Raw genomic sequence first — 13,280 nt, forward strand, 5'->3', positions numbered from 1 at the left:
AGTAGGCAGGGCCCCCGGTGCCTGTGCTGGCAGTGTGTATATCTATGCTTAATACCTCATCCACGTACTTTGGCACCCCTTCTGTAATGGGGAGGTGGGTGGTTCAAGGGGAAGTTCATACAGCACATTAGTGGAAATGATAGAAAGGGGATCGGGATAGCCACATCTCCACCCCCACTCTCTCCATCATGTAGAAAAAGAGGCAGAATAGTGGTAGTTAGGTTACAGTGAAAAGGCAAGATCTGAACAACACAGAAATGGCAGTGTTTGTTGTTTTGAAATGACAGAGGGGTAAATGGAGGCAGTGTGATGTTGCCGTTGATTATGCTGGAAACTTCTGAGAACTTCCATTATATTTTAATATTTTGTTGGAAGCCTCCCAAAGTGGCTGTGGAAACCCAGTCAGATGGGCAGGGTATAAATAATGAATTACTATTATTATCATTATCCATTGACGGGTGGGAAGTTTCTCAAAACTGGATTATTATATGTGAATGTGTTTGAGAACTAGCAGTGCTGGTCTTCATTTCACAGAGTTATATAAAAGATCAGTTGGAAGAGCACAAGAAGTCTGACGCAGAGCAGTATCTTCAGAGCCTCTATGAACTGTATACAAGGTTGGTGCTGTCTGTCACAATTTTTTTAACTGGGCACGGGCAAGGTCTGCTGGTGTCCCGCTCCCTGCCACTCCCCAATTTTTGTCCTTCTCCAGCACTTTGTGGCTATTCTGTCCATAGATGCTATTTCCTCCCAGAACTGTGGGCTGTTTCTTCTTTTTTAAAAATAATGTGTGCTCATAATGTGTGCCTCCTGACCTCTGTGCCTCCCTACCTGTGCACCCATGCCTAAATTTGCTGTAATACGAAAGGAGAAATTCAGGGCTGGGGGGCAGGCTAGACACCTCTGCTTCTGTGGTGTTCAGAAAGTGCCAATAGCCAGGGCTTTCTGCCATCACAAGAAATGCGTCAAAGAACAGTGACTGTTACTGGTGGCCCCAGGTGAATATTTGATCCAAGTACATTCAGTACTGTTTGTACTCAGGGCAGCAAGAGCTTTGATTGGTGGTGAAGGAGGAGTGGCAGGAGGGTGGCTGGGATGAGAGGATTACACTGTGTGAAGGTGGATGCCTTCATGCTAAATAAACAGGGAGAGTAGCACTAGTTCCTGCATTGCAGGAGGTTGGGCTAGATGACCCTTGAGTTTCTTCCAGCTCTATATTTCTATGATTCTATCATAACAGGGTATAGGGAGCCAAGTTAGTAGACTAAGTATCTAGATCAAGGGAAGTAATAGTGCCACTGTATTCTGCTCTGGTCAGACCTCACCTGGAGTACTGTGTCCAGTTCTGGGCACCACAGTTCAAGAAGGACACTGACAAACTGGAACGTGTCCAGAGGAGGGCAACCAAAATGGTCAAAGGCCTGGAAACGATGCCTTATGAGGAACGGCTAAGGGAGCTGGGCATGTTTAGCCTGGAGAAGAGGAGGTTAAGGGGTGATTTGATAGCCATGTTCAAATATATAAAAGGATGTCACATAGAGGAGGGAGAAAGGTTGTTTTCTGCTGCTCCAGAGAAGCGGCTACGGAGCAATGGATCCAAACTACAAGAAAGAAGATTCCACCTAAACATTAGGAAGAACTTCCTGACAGTAAGAGCTGTTTGACAGTGGAATTTGCTGCCAAGGAGTGTGGTGGAGTCTCCTTCTTTGGAGGTCTTTAAGCAGAGGCTTGACAACCATATGTCAGGAGTGCTCTGATGGTGTTTCCTGCTTGGCAGGGGGTTGGACTTGATGGCCCTTGTGGTCTCTTCCAACTCTATGCTTCTATGATAAGCATTCTATGATAAGTAAGCTATCCCTCTTCCAGTAAAGTGAAAATCACCCGGGAAGGGGTGGGGTTGACATTCTCAAACTGAGCTGTAATAAAATGAATTTAAAAAGTAAAAAATTGTCCAGTAGCACCTTAGAGACCAACTAAGTTTGTTCTGGGCATAAGCTTTTGTTTGCATGCGCACTTCTTCAGATACACTGGAACAGAAGTCACCAGAACCTTATACAGTGGTACCTAAGGTTAAGAACTTAATTCATTCTGGAGGTCTGTTCTGAACCCGAAACCATTCTTAACCTGAGGCGCGCTTTCGCTAATGGGGCCTCCCACTGCTGCCGTGCTGCCGGCGCACCATTTCTGCTCTCATCCTGGGGCAGAGTTTGTAACCTGAGGCACTACTGGGTTACCGGAGTTTGTAACCCGAAGTGTTTGTAACCCGAGGTACCACTGTATATAGTGGGAGGGTGTGTTTTTTCTCAGAAGGGTAGTAGGAGATGGGTGATTGACTCAATGGGTATGGTAAACCTGTTGACGACTGTTAACGACTTGTCTCATTACATATGCTAAAGCTATTTCAGTTGTTAACAGTAGTCAACAGGTTTACCATATACATTGAGTCAATCACCCATCTCCTACTACCTTCCTGAGAAAAACCCCACCCTCCCACTATATACGTATATGGGTCTGGTGACTTCTGCTTCAGTGTATCCAAAGAGGTGTGCATGCACACAAAAGCTTATACCCAGAACAAACTTAGCTGGTCTCTAAGGTGGTATTGGAAACATTTTTAATTTATTTTGACTGTGTCAGACCAACACGGCTACCTACCTGAATCTGTAGACCAGGTTCACACTTGCTTAGCTTTGGCAGTGCTGTAGTGTTTGCTGTGCCCAGACCCCTCACTCCAATCCCTTAGTGAACACTGCAAATACTTTATACCTGAATGTTACCTCCTGCTAATGTATTCCTTCTTTCCTTCTTGCTCCCTCCCCCCTCTCCCTTCCTTAACATAAAGGACTACTAATCTTTCGAGCAAATTGATGGAGTTTAACTTGGGCACTGATAAGCAGACTTTCTTGTCTAAGCTTATCAAATCCATCTTCGTTTCCTACTTGGAGAATTACATCGAGGTGGAAATTGGTTATTTGAGAAGCAGGAGCTCCATGATTTTGCAGCGCTATTATGAGTCGAAAAACCACCAAAAGAGAGCCATTGGAAGTGGAGGGTAAGGTTTGGCTTCCAGTCTTGTTTACTGTGCTTCTTTCTTTCTTTCTTTCTTTCTTGATTTTAAGTTTGCAGTATTCTCAAATCCACATTAAGGACACGTCTTTTGTTTAAGATACTGGTATGCACACATTTAGGGATGTGGGTGGCGCTGTGGGTTAAACTACAGAGCCTAGGGCTTGCCGATCAGAAGGTTGGCAATTTGAATCCCCGCAACGGGGTGAGCTCCCGTTGCTCGGTCCCTGCTCCTGCCAACCTAGCAGTTCAAAAGCACGTCAAATGCAAGTAGATAAATAGGTGCCACTCCGGCGGGAAGGTAAACGCCGTTTCCGTGTGCTGCTCTGGTTTCGCCAGAAGCGGCTTAGTCATGCTGGCCACACGACCCGGAAGCTGTACGCCGGCTCCCTCAGCCAGTAAAGCGAGATGAGCGCCGCAACCCCAGAGTCGGTCACGACTGGACCTAATGGTCAGGGGTCTCTTTACCTTTACCTTTTATGCACACATTTATAATTTTGTTTGCTATCTGCTGCAATGGTTGCTTGCCTGTCTTAATGATGCAGTCACAAAACCAAGCTAAAAACTTTGCAGGGATGTTTGTTGTGTGAAATAAACACCATGACAGAAACCAGAGCACACGGCAACACAGTTTACCTTCCTGCCGCAGCGGTACCTATTTATCTACTCGCACTGGTGTGCTTTCGAACTGCTAGGTTGGCAGGAGAAATTGCCAGCTGTATACCATGTATACCCCATAGGTTTACAATATACGCGTTGCCTGTGGATGCTAGAAGGATTTTGTCCAGCCCATAGCGATACTCCAGCAGAAGGTTGTTTCCTTGCTGTAGCTAATAGCCACCAAGACCACCTCTCTGTTTCCTGGCTGTGCTAACTTGGCATAAGCAGTAGCTTTTAAGAGAGTGTTGCAGGCAGCACGAGGGAGAAGGCATTCCCTGTGGTGGACACATGCATACCTTTTGCCCTATTATTAGTCCTGGTCCAACGGGCTTTGCTGGTTTGGAAACACTGCAAAACCTCTTGTGCCAGAGACGATAACAGGACAAAATAAATGGTTCTGCACCCCACAGGCAGGCTTGCCTCTGCTGTACCAGCTTTAACTTTCTTCATATTAGTTGCCTGTCTCCAATTGTTTTGTATTGATGGTATGGCATTTGTTGTTCTTTCTTCAAAAATCTGAGGAATTTGCATTCTGTATTTAAAATGTCTAGCATTGTTCTTCATGTGGCTGAAAAGTTAACCCCGGTTTGCATAACCAGACTTCACTGGGATTAATGGTTCCTGCTTGGTGCATCTCTTTCTAGCATTCAAGAATTCAAAGAGCGAATACGGCAGCGGACAAACCTGCCATTGGGCCCCAGTATTGACACCCACGGCGAAACTTTCCTGTCCCAGGATGTGGTGGTTAATCTTTTGCAAGAAACTAAGCAAGCCTTTGAAAGGTGCCATAGGGTGTGTACACTTATTAATAGAATTATTTTAGGCTATCTCTACACTGTGAGTGTTGCTGTGTGGACACAAACATTTTCTGGGTGTGTGCTCCCATTTTGCTGTTTTTACATCTTCTAATAGTTTTTTTTAAAAAATATCCTAGTTCTTATGCTATTTTTGAAAACTTTTTTTTTAGTAGAAAAGTGGCATAGAGATGCATGAAATGAGTGTTTCTTCCTGAGCCCCTATATCCCAGCTCAGTCCCTGAGATAATCTGGAGGAGCTTCAACTAGTAGCTGGGCGTTTACCTGTGGGTATAGGGTGGTATTTAAATGTAATTAATAATAATAATAATAATAAATTTAATGCTGCTGGTGACATGCTTCGGAATTCTTTATACCTGAATGTTCCAGCAGAGATTCAACAACACCCTCTCTCTTGACTTTCAGGCATCTCTAAGTATATTCATTAATAAAGTTTTGCTGTTGGGACTATAGTGAAATTGACGGGAGCTGCAAGACCATAGTTTCCCCTTCTGGATTCCCTTTTGCAGTACGATAGTGTTTTCTCAGGCCCACCTTCCCTTGGTATTATAGATGTGCCTTCAGTCCGGATTGCCAAACTCACTTCCGTGTTTGGTTGCTCTCCTCCATTTCCCCCAGCTTCCAATAGCATTTTCAGAAGTTGTTGGGGGAATAGGACGATAGCACTGGAGTCTGGAGAGAAGGCGAGAAGGGCAAGAGGAGCAGTAGGAAGGGTTGTTTCGTGAAAGATGCAAGGAGCCGCGAGGGGCCCAGAAGGCGGATGCGCAGGAGTGGGGAACCCTGGGCCCAGGGCAAAATGCAGCCTCCCAGGCCTCTCTATCCGGCCCAGGGAACTCTCCCCTCACCCAGACTTCCTTCACACCTTCCTTCAGCGTTTTTACCTGACTGGAATGTGTCCTTGAACTCTGATCACGCCTCCTGCTTGTCTGAAAGGGGAACAGAGAGAGACCTGTGCAAAAAACCTATTGCACTATACAAGGGCAACGTTTTCCATTCATTGCTCTGCCTGCTACTGCCCCCCCCCCCACAGTTGGCATGTTGCTTAGAAGGGAGTGGCCCTCAGTACCCCACCCCTTCATTTACAGAACTTCCTTTTCAGGAAATAAAGGTAGGGGTCCTTAGTAAGGTTGGGCGATAAATCGTCCAAAACCAGTTTGAAGTCCATATCGTGATACCATAATTTTTGACCTGGCAGTATATTGCAAATCATGATATGTGTGTACGCTATGCAAAAATCACAGTGTGGGAAAAGACATGGATCCGGCCAATGTTTCTCTTGATTCACGCAGTCCCTGTTTACTCTGCTGGCTTGGCTCCCCTTGCCGCCTGCAGGGGGCAGCAAATCACAAGAGCAGGCGCCGGCAAAAATCACGATGCAGGAAAAACCGTGAAGTCAGCCTGTGCCTCTGCAAAGCTCCATCCTTATTTCACACATAGTGGTGCTTAGCTGGTGATATATCAGGATGTTGAAAACCAGATATCGCCCAGCGCTAGTCCTTAGGATGGCCAACAAAAACTTGTCACTTGCAAGTTGCTCCAGCTCTTCATAATTACGTGGTTTTGGTTGGCCTTTGCATGAATCTGTGCAAAGTTGTCTGTGTTTTAAAATAGTTTGCATATAATTCTTCACATCTCAGTGCCAGAAAGGTCCTAACAATCTCTTTCCACTTTTAAAGCTTTCTGACCCTTCAGATCTGCCGAAAAACGCCTTCAGAATTTTCTCTTTGCTCGTGGAGTTCTTATGCATCGAGCACATTGACTATGCTCTGGAAATTGGGTTGGCTGGTAAGTGCAATACTGCCTTTATTCCCATTAAACATTGCACTGTAACGTAGCTAAAATATGTGACCCTTCTTTGAAACAATACATTTTTGGAAACTACTTAAAAGTTCATTTAGTTCGAGGCTGCAGTATTCTGATGTAACTTGCCCTAGCGGTTTAGGCTCCAAACAAAACAGCATCGTAAACAAAGAAACAAAATGTAATGTAAACACCATTCCTAAAATTGCTGATATGTATATAATTTAGAAGCAACTCTGATGAAATAGATTGGAGTAGTCCCATTTTCAGCTTTTAAAGAAATGGAAATATCAAACACTTCACCTTCATACAGCTTAAAGTCAGTGTCCTTGTTATCGCTGGCGATTCTGCTAACTGGTTCTCAGGATTCCGGATGCTTCAAAAGTCCATTCAAAAGTTTTTACTGGTTTCATTATTTGCTTGCCTCTAGGAATTCCTTCTCCAGATGCCAAGACTGCAAATCTTTACTTCCTGGATGTCGTGAACCAGGCTAATACCATTTTTCACCTCTTTGACAAGCAGTTCAATGATCATCTGATGCCACTGGTTAGGTAGGTTACCTGTTGTGTCTTCAAGCCAAGAAGCCAAGTAGAGTTTGCATTCTGACTCGTAAATGTTCCTTCGCAGGGGCAAAAAGTGTTATACTAGAATCATCTCCTGTCTAGGGGCCACATGAAAGCTCCAGAATAAGCAGTCCACAAGCTCCAGCAAAGACGCAGTAGGAGTCAATAGTTTGGTTGCTCTTTCTGCTTCCTAGATTCTCCATTAATAATCTCCAGGCTGTTGCCATGTTATGCCCATTTACATGCAAAGCCTGATTTATCGCAGAGGCTGAAGTAGGAAGCATTGGAACTGGATTTGAAGGAAAGAAATAGAGGGTTCTGGGACTTCTGAAGGAGGACATGGAGGCAGTCACTATGGGATTTCTTGCGCCCTGACCTACTGGAAGCCCCCATACTGACTTCTGAGAGATCACATATTTCCATGTAATCCTCTGGAGGTTTAAAAACCTTCTTTGCATTTCCCCCAAATTAAGTTAGTTAACTTGCAAATTGAGATTTTCAATATTCTGTTGGCTACCGAAGCCCAAGAATGGCATTACATGAGCTTGTTTGGAGGTTCTAGCAGGGGAGCGCCGCTATCGTATACCCTTGACCGAAGAATGGTTGTTGTTTAGTCGTTTAGTCGTGTCCGACTCTTCGTGACCCCTTGGACCAGAGCACGCCAGGCACTCCTGTCTTCCACTACCTCCCGCAGTTTGGTCAGACTCATGTTTGTAGCTGCAAGAACACTGTCCAACCATCTTGTCCTCTGTTGTCCCCTTCTCCTTATGGCCTCCATCTTTCCCATTGAGGGCACAGGGAGAAGGGGGAGCGCAGCTATCGTATATCCTTGACTGAAGAATGGTACACTCCTTCTATCTGGGATGGTCGTCCTCTTCCACCGAGCACGCAGCTTTGGGGGGGACGCACTGTAATCAACAAATTACGCTAGTAGGACTACAAGAAGTTTTGTAAGGAGAAATATACGAAGTGTTACAAAGTAGAAAAAGAGATATTGGTTATGAGTTTGAAATGTGATAAGGAAGATAAGAAATGCATTCTGAGAGATTAGATTGGAAAAATTTCAGACAGGATTGACGGAAGTCAAAAATTTGAATGAGATGTAAAAGTATGTTTAATTACTGTTGAAAATGATATGTTAAAAAAACTAATAAAAATTTATATATATAAAGAATGGTATTACATGAGTGATAAAAAGCACCAGTGATGATTAGACATGATGGCTGTGGGCTAACTCTGAATGACAGTCACTGGGGAACAGCAATAGGAGAGGCCTGTGGCCCTCAGGTCTTTTGCTGGGCTTCCCATAGACACCTGGTTGGTCACTGCAAGAAAGAGGTGGGCTCCCTTTTATCTGATCCAGCTGGGCTCTTTGGATATTCTTCTGCATATGTAATACTTTTCCATACTTTCCTCCACACTGCACTCCCAACAGTTGCATGGCCAGGTTCTCCCTCCCACGTAGCCTGTTCCACACATAACTGCGACTAGGAGGCCTCTTTCACGAGAGGCGAAAATGACAGGGTGGACGAACTGGGAAACCCTTGCAGATTCAAGTGCCCTGGGATCGAGGGTGCTTGTGTAGCCTTATTGGAGTTCACCAATTGGGTCTGCGTTGCTCCTGGACAGGAGGAAGGAAGTCAAATGACACCAAGGGTTGGTTCAGAGAAAGAGTTCTTTATTTCTGCTCTCCGGAACAGCAGAAAGGCACTTGCGTGGTCAGTCCACAGCAAGTCCAAAGAAATGAGAGATTACATGCAGTATATATATTCTCCAGGCACCCTCTCCCCCCTTCCCCAGGAATCTAGCCATGTCAGCTTGTACACGCAGGTTGACATCACAGATGTTCCTGCTCCGGCACTCTTAACCATAAAAGGGAATTCCTTCCTATACTTCTGACCATGAAAGGATATTCCTTCCTGTACTTCTCACCATAAAAGGATCTTCCTGTTCCTACTCTTATCTTGGAGCAAGAGGTCACCATCTCCAAGAACACCCTCTGGCGCTGTTCCCAGACTTGGTCTGTGTGTCTTTTGTGGTCAGGATATAAGATAAGGCACAGACGTGTCTTCCCTGTTCTACTGGTACAGTCAAGGCCATCCTTGCCATCACAAACTGATAAAGGAGAGGGCTCTGAGCACTTGTTTATACAGCTGGGTTTCGGCTCAAGAGCTCAAGTTAAAGCATGTTAGCTAAGGAAAAATAGGGATTTTGGTGCAGTTTCAAACTGCCTGCACAGTCAGTTTTGGGCTTGGGAAACCCATTCCTTCACTTGGAGTCGATGTGTGTGTGGCAGAGAATGGTAGCTAACAACTTCCCCTCCCTCCTTTTATCACAGCTCTTCCCCCAAGCTCTCTGAATGTCTTCAGAAGAAAAAGGACGTCACAGAACAGATGGAGGTGAAGCTGGACATGGGCATTGACAGGCAAGTGAAGGCTCCATCACCTTTCTGAACCATCACTCAGTTTCCCCTTTTGCATCAACTGTTTGTGGTTTGGGACAGTTTATTATTCCGACAAATAATGAAAATTTAGGGGTAGGGGGAATTGTGGGCCTGTGTCTAGCCATCCCTCCATCCCAGTGCCTAGTTCTGATTGCAAGTCCCTTGGAGGAAGGGACAGCCATGCTGCTGCTTTGTGAAGTGCAGAGTATCAAGATGGTGTTATATAAATAATGTGCATGTCAATCTCTAATTTTAAGAGTGACGTTTTAAATCGCCTCTGCTGCTCTTTAGCGGCCCACCATTTCTGGAAGCCCAGGGGAGTAGGCCTGCGACGGCACACTTCACCGCAAGTTAGCGGTCGCTTTGAGAAGAGGATCGTGTTGGCTTGGGCTTTGTGGGGCTCAAAATGCTAACTTTAAAACAGCCACCTGGTATTTTAACTTTGAAGGACGCTGAATTGCATGATTGGGCAGATGAAGCACATCTTGGCGGCGGAACAAAGGAAGACCGATTTCAAACCAGAAGATGAGAACAATGTTCTGATTCAGTACACTAATGTGAGTAACTATATATAGATTAGTCAATGACAAGTGACACGGCAAGTAATTGGACTGCCGCTGGCGTTCTTCCCTGCTGACTCTGCTCAGCGTATGCATTTTATCACACATGCGCCTCCCTTAATAGTCAAGTTTTCTTCACTCTTCTAGGAATTCTGATGCATTTCCATTGTGCGATTTCAGCCTGGGCGAGAACAATAGTGGTTCCTAAATGCTCAGCGTTTTGAGTCATTGGTGTCCCGTTGTGCTGTATAGAAATCATAAGAATGTGGAAGCATAGAGTGGGGTGAGGCTTGCAGATAGTTTAGCCCAGTCCCCTGCAATAAGGCTGTATCCTCTTATGTACTAAGCTACGCTGTATTGACGACTGCAATTTAGCATTTATACCGCACCAGCAGCCAAACCCACCCTCCCACCCTGCGGAGTAGCTCCCAGCACCCCAGCTGAAGTGTGCCGCGTTCAAAAAGCACAGAGTAAAAATGAATACATTCCTCACTGTGCCCTTCAGGCTCCTAGATCTTCGTGGCTGCCACCAACAGAGCCACAGTGTATGAAGAAATCCAAATGTTGCACATGGAGCAAAATGCTCAGGATGAATGATGCCTAAATTATCAGGAAACTTATTTTAATAGCGGTGCGCCTTTTGCAACCACATTTGAAGGCATTACATAATACAGTGGTACCTCGGGTTACATACGCTTCAGGTTACATACGCTTCAGGTTACAGACTCCGCTAACTCAGAAATATTACCTCGGGTTAAGAACTTTGCTTCAGGATGAGAACAGAAATCGCGCAGCGGTGGCACAGCAGCAGCGGGAGGCCCCATTTGCTAAAGTGGTGCTTCAGGTTAAGAACATTTTTGGGTTAAGAACGGACCTCTGGAACGAATTAAGTACTTAACCCGAGGTACCACTGTATAAGGACAGCATAACTCCAGAACCTTGACTGGCTTTGGTAGCAGCCAAAGTATTGGGATAATTGTAGCACATGGATTCAAGTTACGAGAGATCCTGACTAGACATCAGGACGAACTTTCTGATAGTAAGAGCTGTTTGACAGTGGAACGGTGGAGGTTTCTAAGCAGAGGTTGGATGGCCATTTGTCAGGGATGCTTCAGTTGATATTCCTGCATTGCAGGGGGTTGGACTAGATGACCCTTAGTGTCCCTTCCAGTTCTACAATTCTGTTGTTCTATTTATTTATCTGAAGTGTGAGTGCATGAGAGAGAGAGATGGGTGCACATCAAGACCGCTATTGCAGCTTACTTAATATTACTGTTTGAGTAACATCAGTGGAATTTACTTGCAGATACTTCCACTGGGATATTTGAATGCTTTTTAAAATAAGAGGCATGAAATAGATGTAGTGAACCTTTTTGTTGCATCAGCATCTCTCTCTGCATGCAAACTTCTGGGTTACACAGAACTACTTGTCAGACAGACTGGAAAAAATGATTAAATCACAAATATGATTCTTCTACATTAGTCACTTCAAATAACGGCCACATCATCAATATTTTTTTCACTTTAAACAAGTGTAATATAGTGATAAGCAGGGATTACAAGCCAATTCTAGAAATTTTTCCTTATGAGTGAATCCCATTGAGTGAAATGGGGTTTACTCTCAGGTAAGTGGGCACAAGAATACAACCTGTATTTTGCTGCAGTTCCTGGGAGTTTCACATCCCAGGAATGCCATCTAAAAGTATTGAACTCATTTTCTTCCAAGAGGGCAGCTGAGAAGTTTGCGAAAGAGTGAAGTGTCCGTTCTTTATTCAGTTGAAAAATGTTGTATGACCACAATATGTGAGATGTCACCTTTCCCCAGTCCGTCAGTTCAGAAACCCAACACACGCCCCACAATTTCCACCCCGAGCGGCTGTCAAGCCTGACAGAGCCCTTTTCTTTTTCTCCTCCTAACTTTCCTGCTTACTTTCCAGGCCTGTGCCAAAGTCTGCATCTATGTCAGAAAGCAAGTGGAAAAGATCAGGAATTCTATGGATGGCAAGAACGTGGACGGTGTTCTGACGGAGTTTGGAGTGCGCTTCCACCGACTCATCTATGAGCACCTGCAACAATATTCCTACAGCTGCATGGGTGGCATGTTGGCAATCTGCGATGTGGCTGAATACCGGAAATGTGCCAAAGAGTTCAAGGTATGTGGCCAATAGGCATGCCCAATGCAATTTGAGATGCAGCACCTTGTCCTTGTATTTGACTGGGTGGCCTAATGTTGAAATGGGATTTACCTATTTGTAAAATGGGAATAGTCAAACTGTCAGCCTCAAAGGTTTGTTGTGTTCATGTACAAAGGTGAGAAAAATATCTGTGCGTTGCGTGCATTATGCAAATAATGTTTTGCTAATACAGTGGTACCTCGGTTTTCGAATGTAATCCGTTCCGGAAGTCCGTTCAAGTTCCGAAACGTTCAAAAACTGAAAGCGGAAGCCTCAAAATGGAAGCCTCAATACCAGGCATAGGCAAATTCAGCCCTCCAGATGTTTTGAGACTACAATTCCCACCATCCCTGACCATTGGTCCTGTTAGCTAGGGATGGTGGGAGTTGTAGTCCCAAAACATCTGGAGGGCTTAGTTTGCCTATGCCTGTTCAATACGGAAAACTCAAATCGGAAGCCTTGTTTCCTGTTTGACTTCTGAGATGCGTTCAAAAACCAAGGCATTTACTTCCGGGTTTTTGAAGTCTGAGTTCCTAAACGTTTGACTACGGAGGCGTTTGAAAACCGAGGTACCACTATAATCTCTAGGCCTGTGGTGTATCTGAAAAGCACCGTTGGGTATTTAAATTGATCTTGCTTTGCTTTCCCCCCCATTGCTACAGATTGCACTGGTACTGCAGCTTTTTGACACGCTCCACTCCCTTTGCAACCTCCTTGTCGTCGCTCCGGATAACTTGAAGCAGGTCTGCTCAGGAGAGCAGCTTGCTATTCTGGACAAGAACATCCTCCATTCCTTTGTACAACTCCGCCTTGACTACAGATCCGCTCGCCTCGGCCGCCACTTCAGCTGAGAGCGCAGAAGAAGCAAAACCCAAGTGTTTGCTGGGACTTGGCCTCCTAGAGAGCATAGTGGCGGCTTTTTCTGAGGGTGGGGGCCGGATTGGGGAGGGGGCTAGAGAGAGAGAGAGAGAGAGAGAGAGAGAGAGAGAGAGAGAGAGAGAGAGCGCGAGCGCTCTTGGTAGAAAAATGTCCAGGTGTAACTTAAACTGGTCCTTTCCATTTGTCCTCTTTCTTCTTCCATGTAAAATAAACTGCCTCCAGAAATTTAGATTCTGCAAAAGCACTTCCTATTGCCTGTTCATCGGAACGCCACGTGGCCAGTCTTTCTGACTTGCTGTCTTCTGAATGAATTAAATAAA

The 13,280-nt window shown here is 45.1% G+C and overlaps 1 protein-coding gene across 1 annotated transcript in view; it reads left to right on the forward strand.

Annotated features, from left to right (window-relative positions):
* Positions 1-13,026, forward strand: part of EXOC5 (exocyst complex component 5) — a 33,249-nt gene extending 20,223 nt beyond the window's left edge. The window contains exons 10-18 of the mRNA XM_081911219.1: positions 535-617; positions 2,843-3,052; positions 4,371-4,518; positions 6,218-6,326; positions 6,772-6,892; positions 9,243-9,329; positions 9,796-9,904; positions 11,845-12,060; positions 12,744-13,026. Of these exons, the coding sequence (XP_081767345.1) occupies positions 535-617; positions 2,843-3,052; positions 4,371-4,518; positions 6,218-6,326; positions 6,772-6,892; positions 9,243-9,329; positions 9,796-9,904; positions 11,845-12,060; positions 12,744-12,932 (1,272 nt within the window). The 3' untranslated portion in view covers positions 12,933-13,026. The remainder of the gene's footprint in view (positions 1-534; positions 618-2,842; positions 3,053-4,370; positions 4,519-6,217; positions 6,327-6,771; positions 6,893-9,242; positions 9,330-9,795; positions 9,905-11,844; positions 12,061-12,743) is intronic.
* The last annotated feature ends 254 nt before the right edge of the window (positions 13,027-13,280 follow it).

The sequence above is a fragment of the Podarcis melisellensis genome, assembly GCF_964234715.1.
Source record: "Podarcis melisellensis genome assembly, chromosome: 1".
Taxonomy (NCBI): domain Eukaryota; kingdom Metazoa; phylum Chordata; class Lepidosauria; order Squamata; family Lacertidae; genus Podarcis; species Podarcis melisellensis.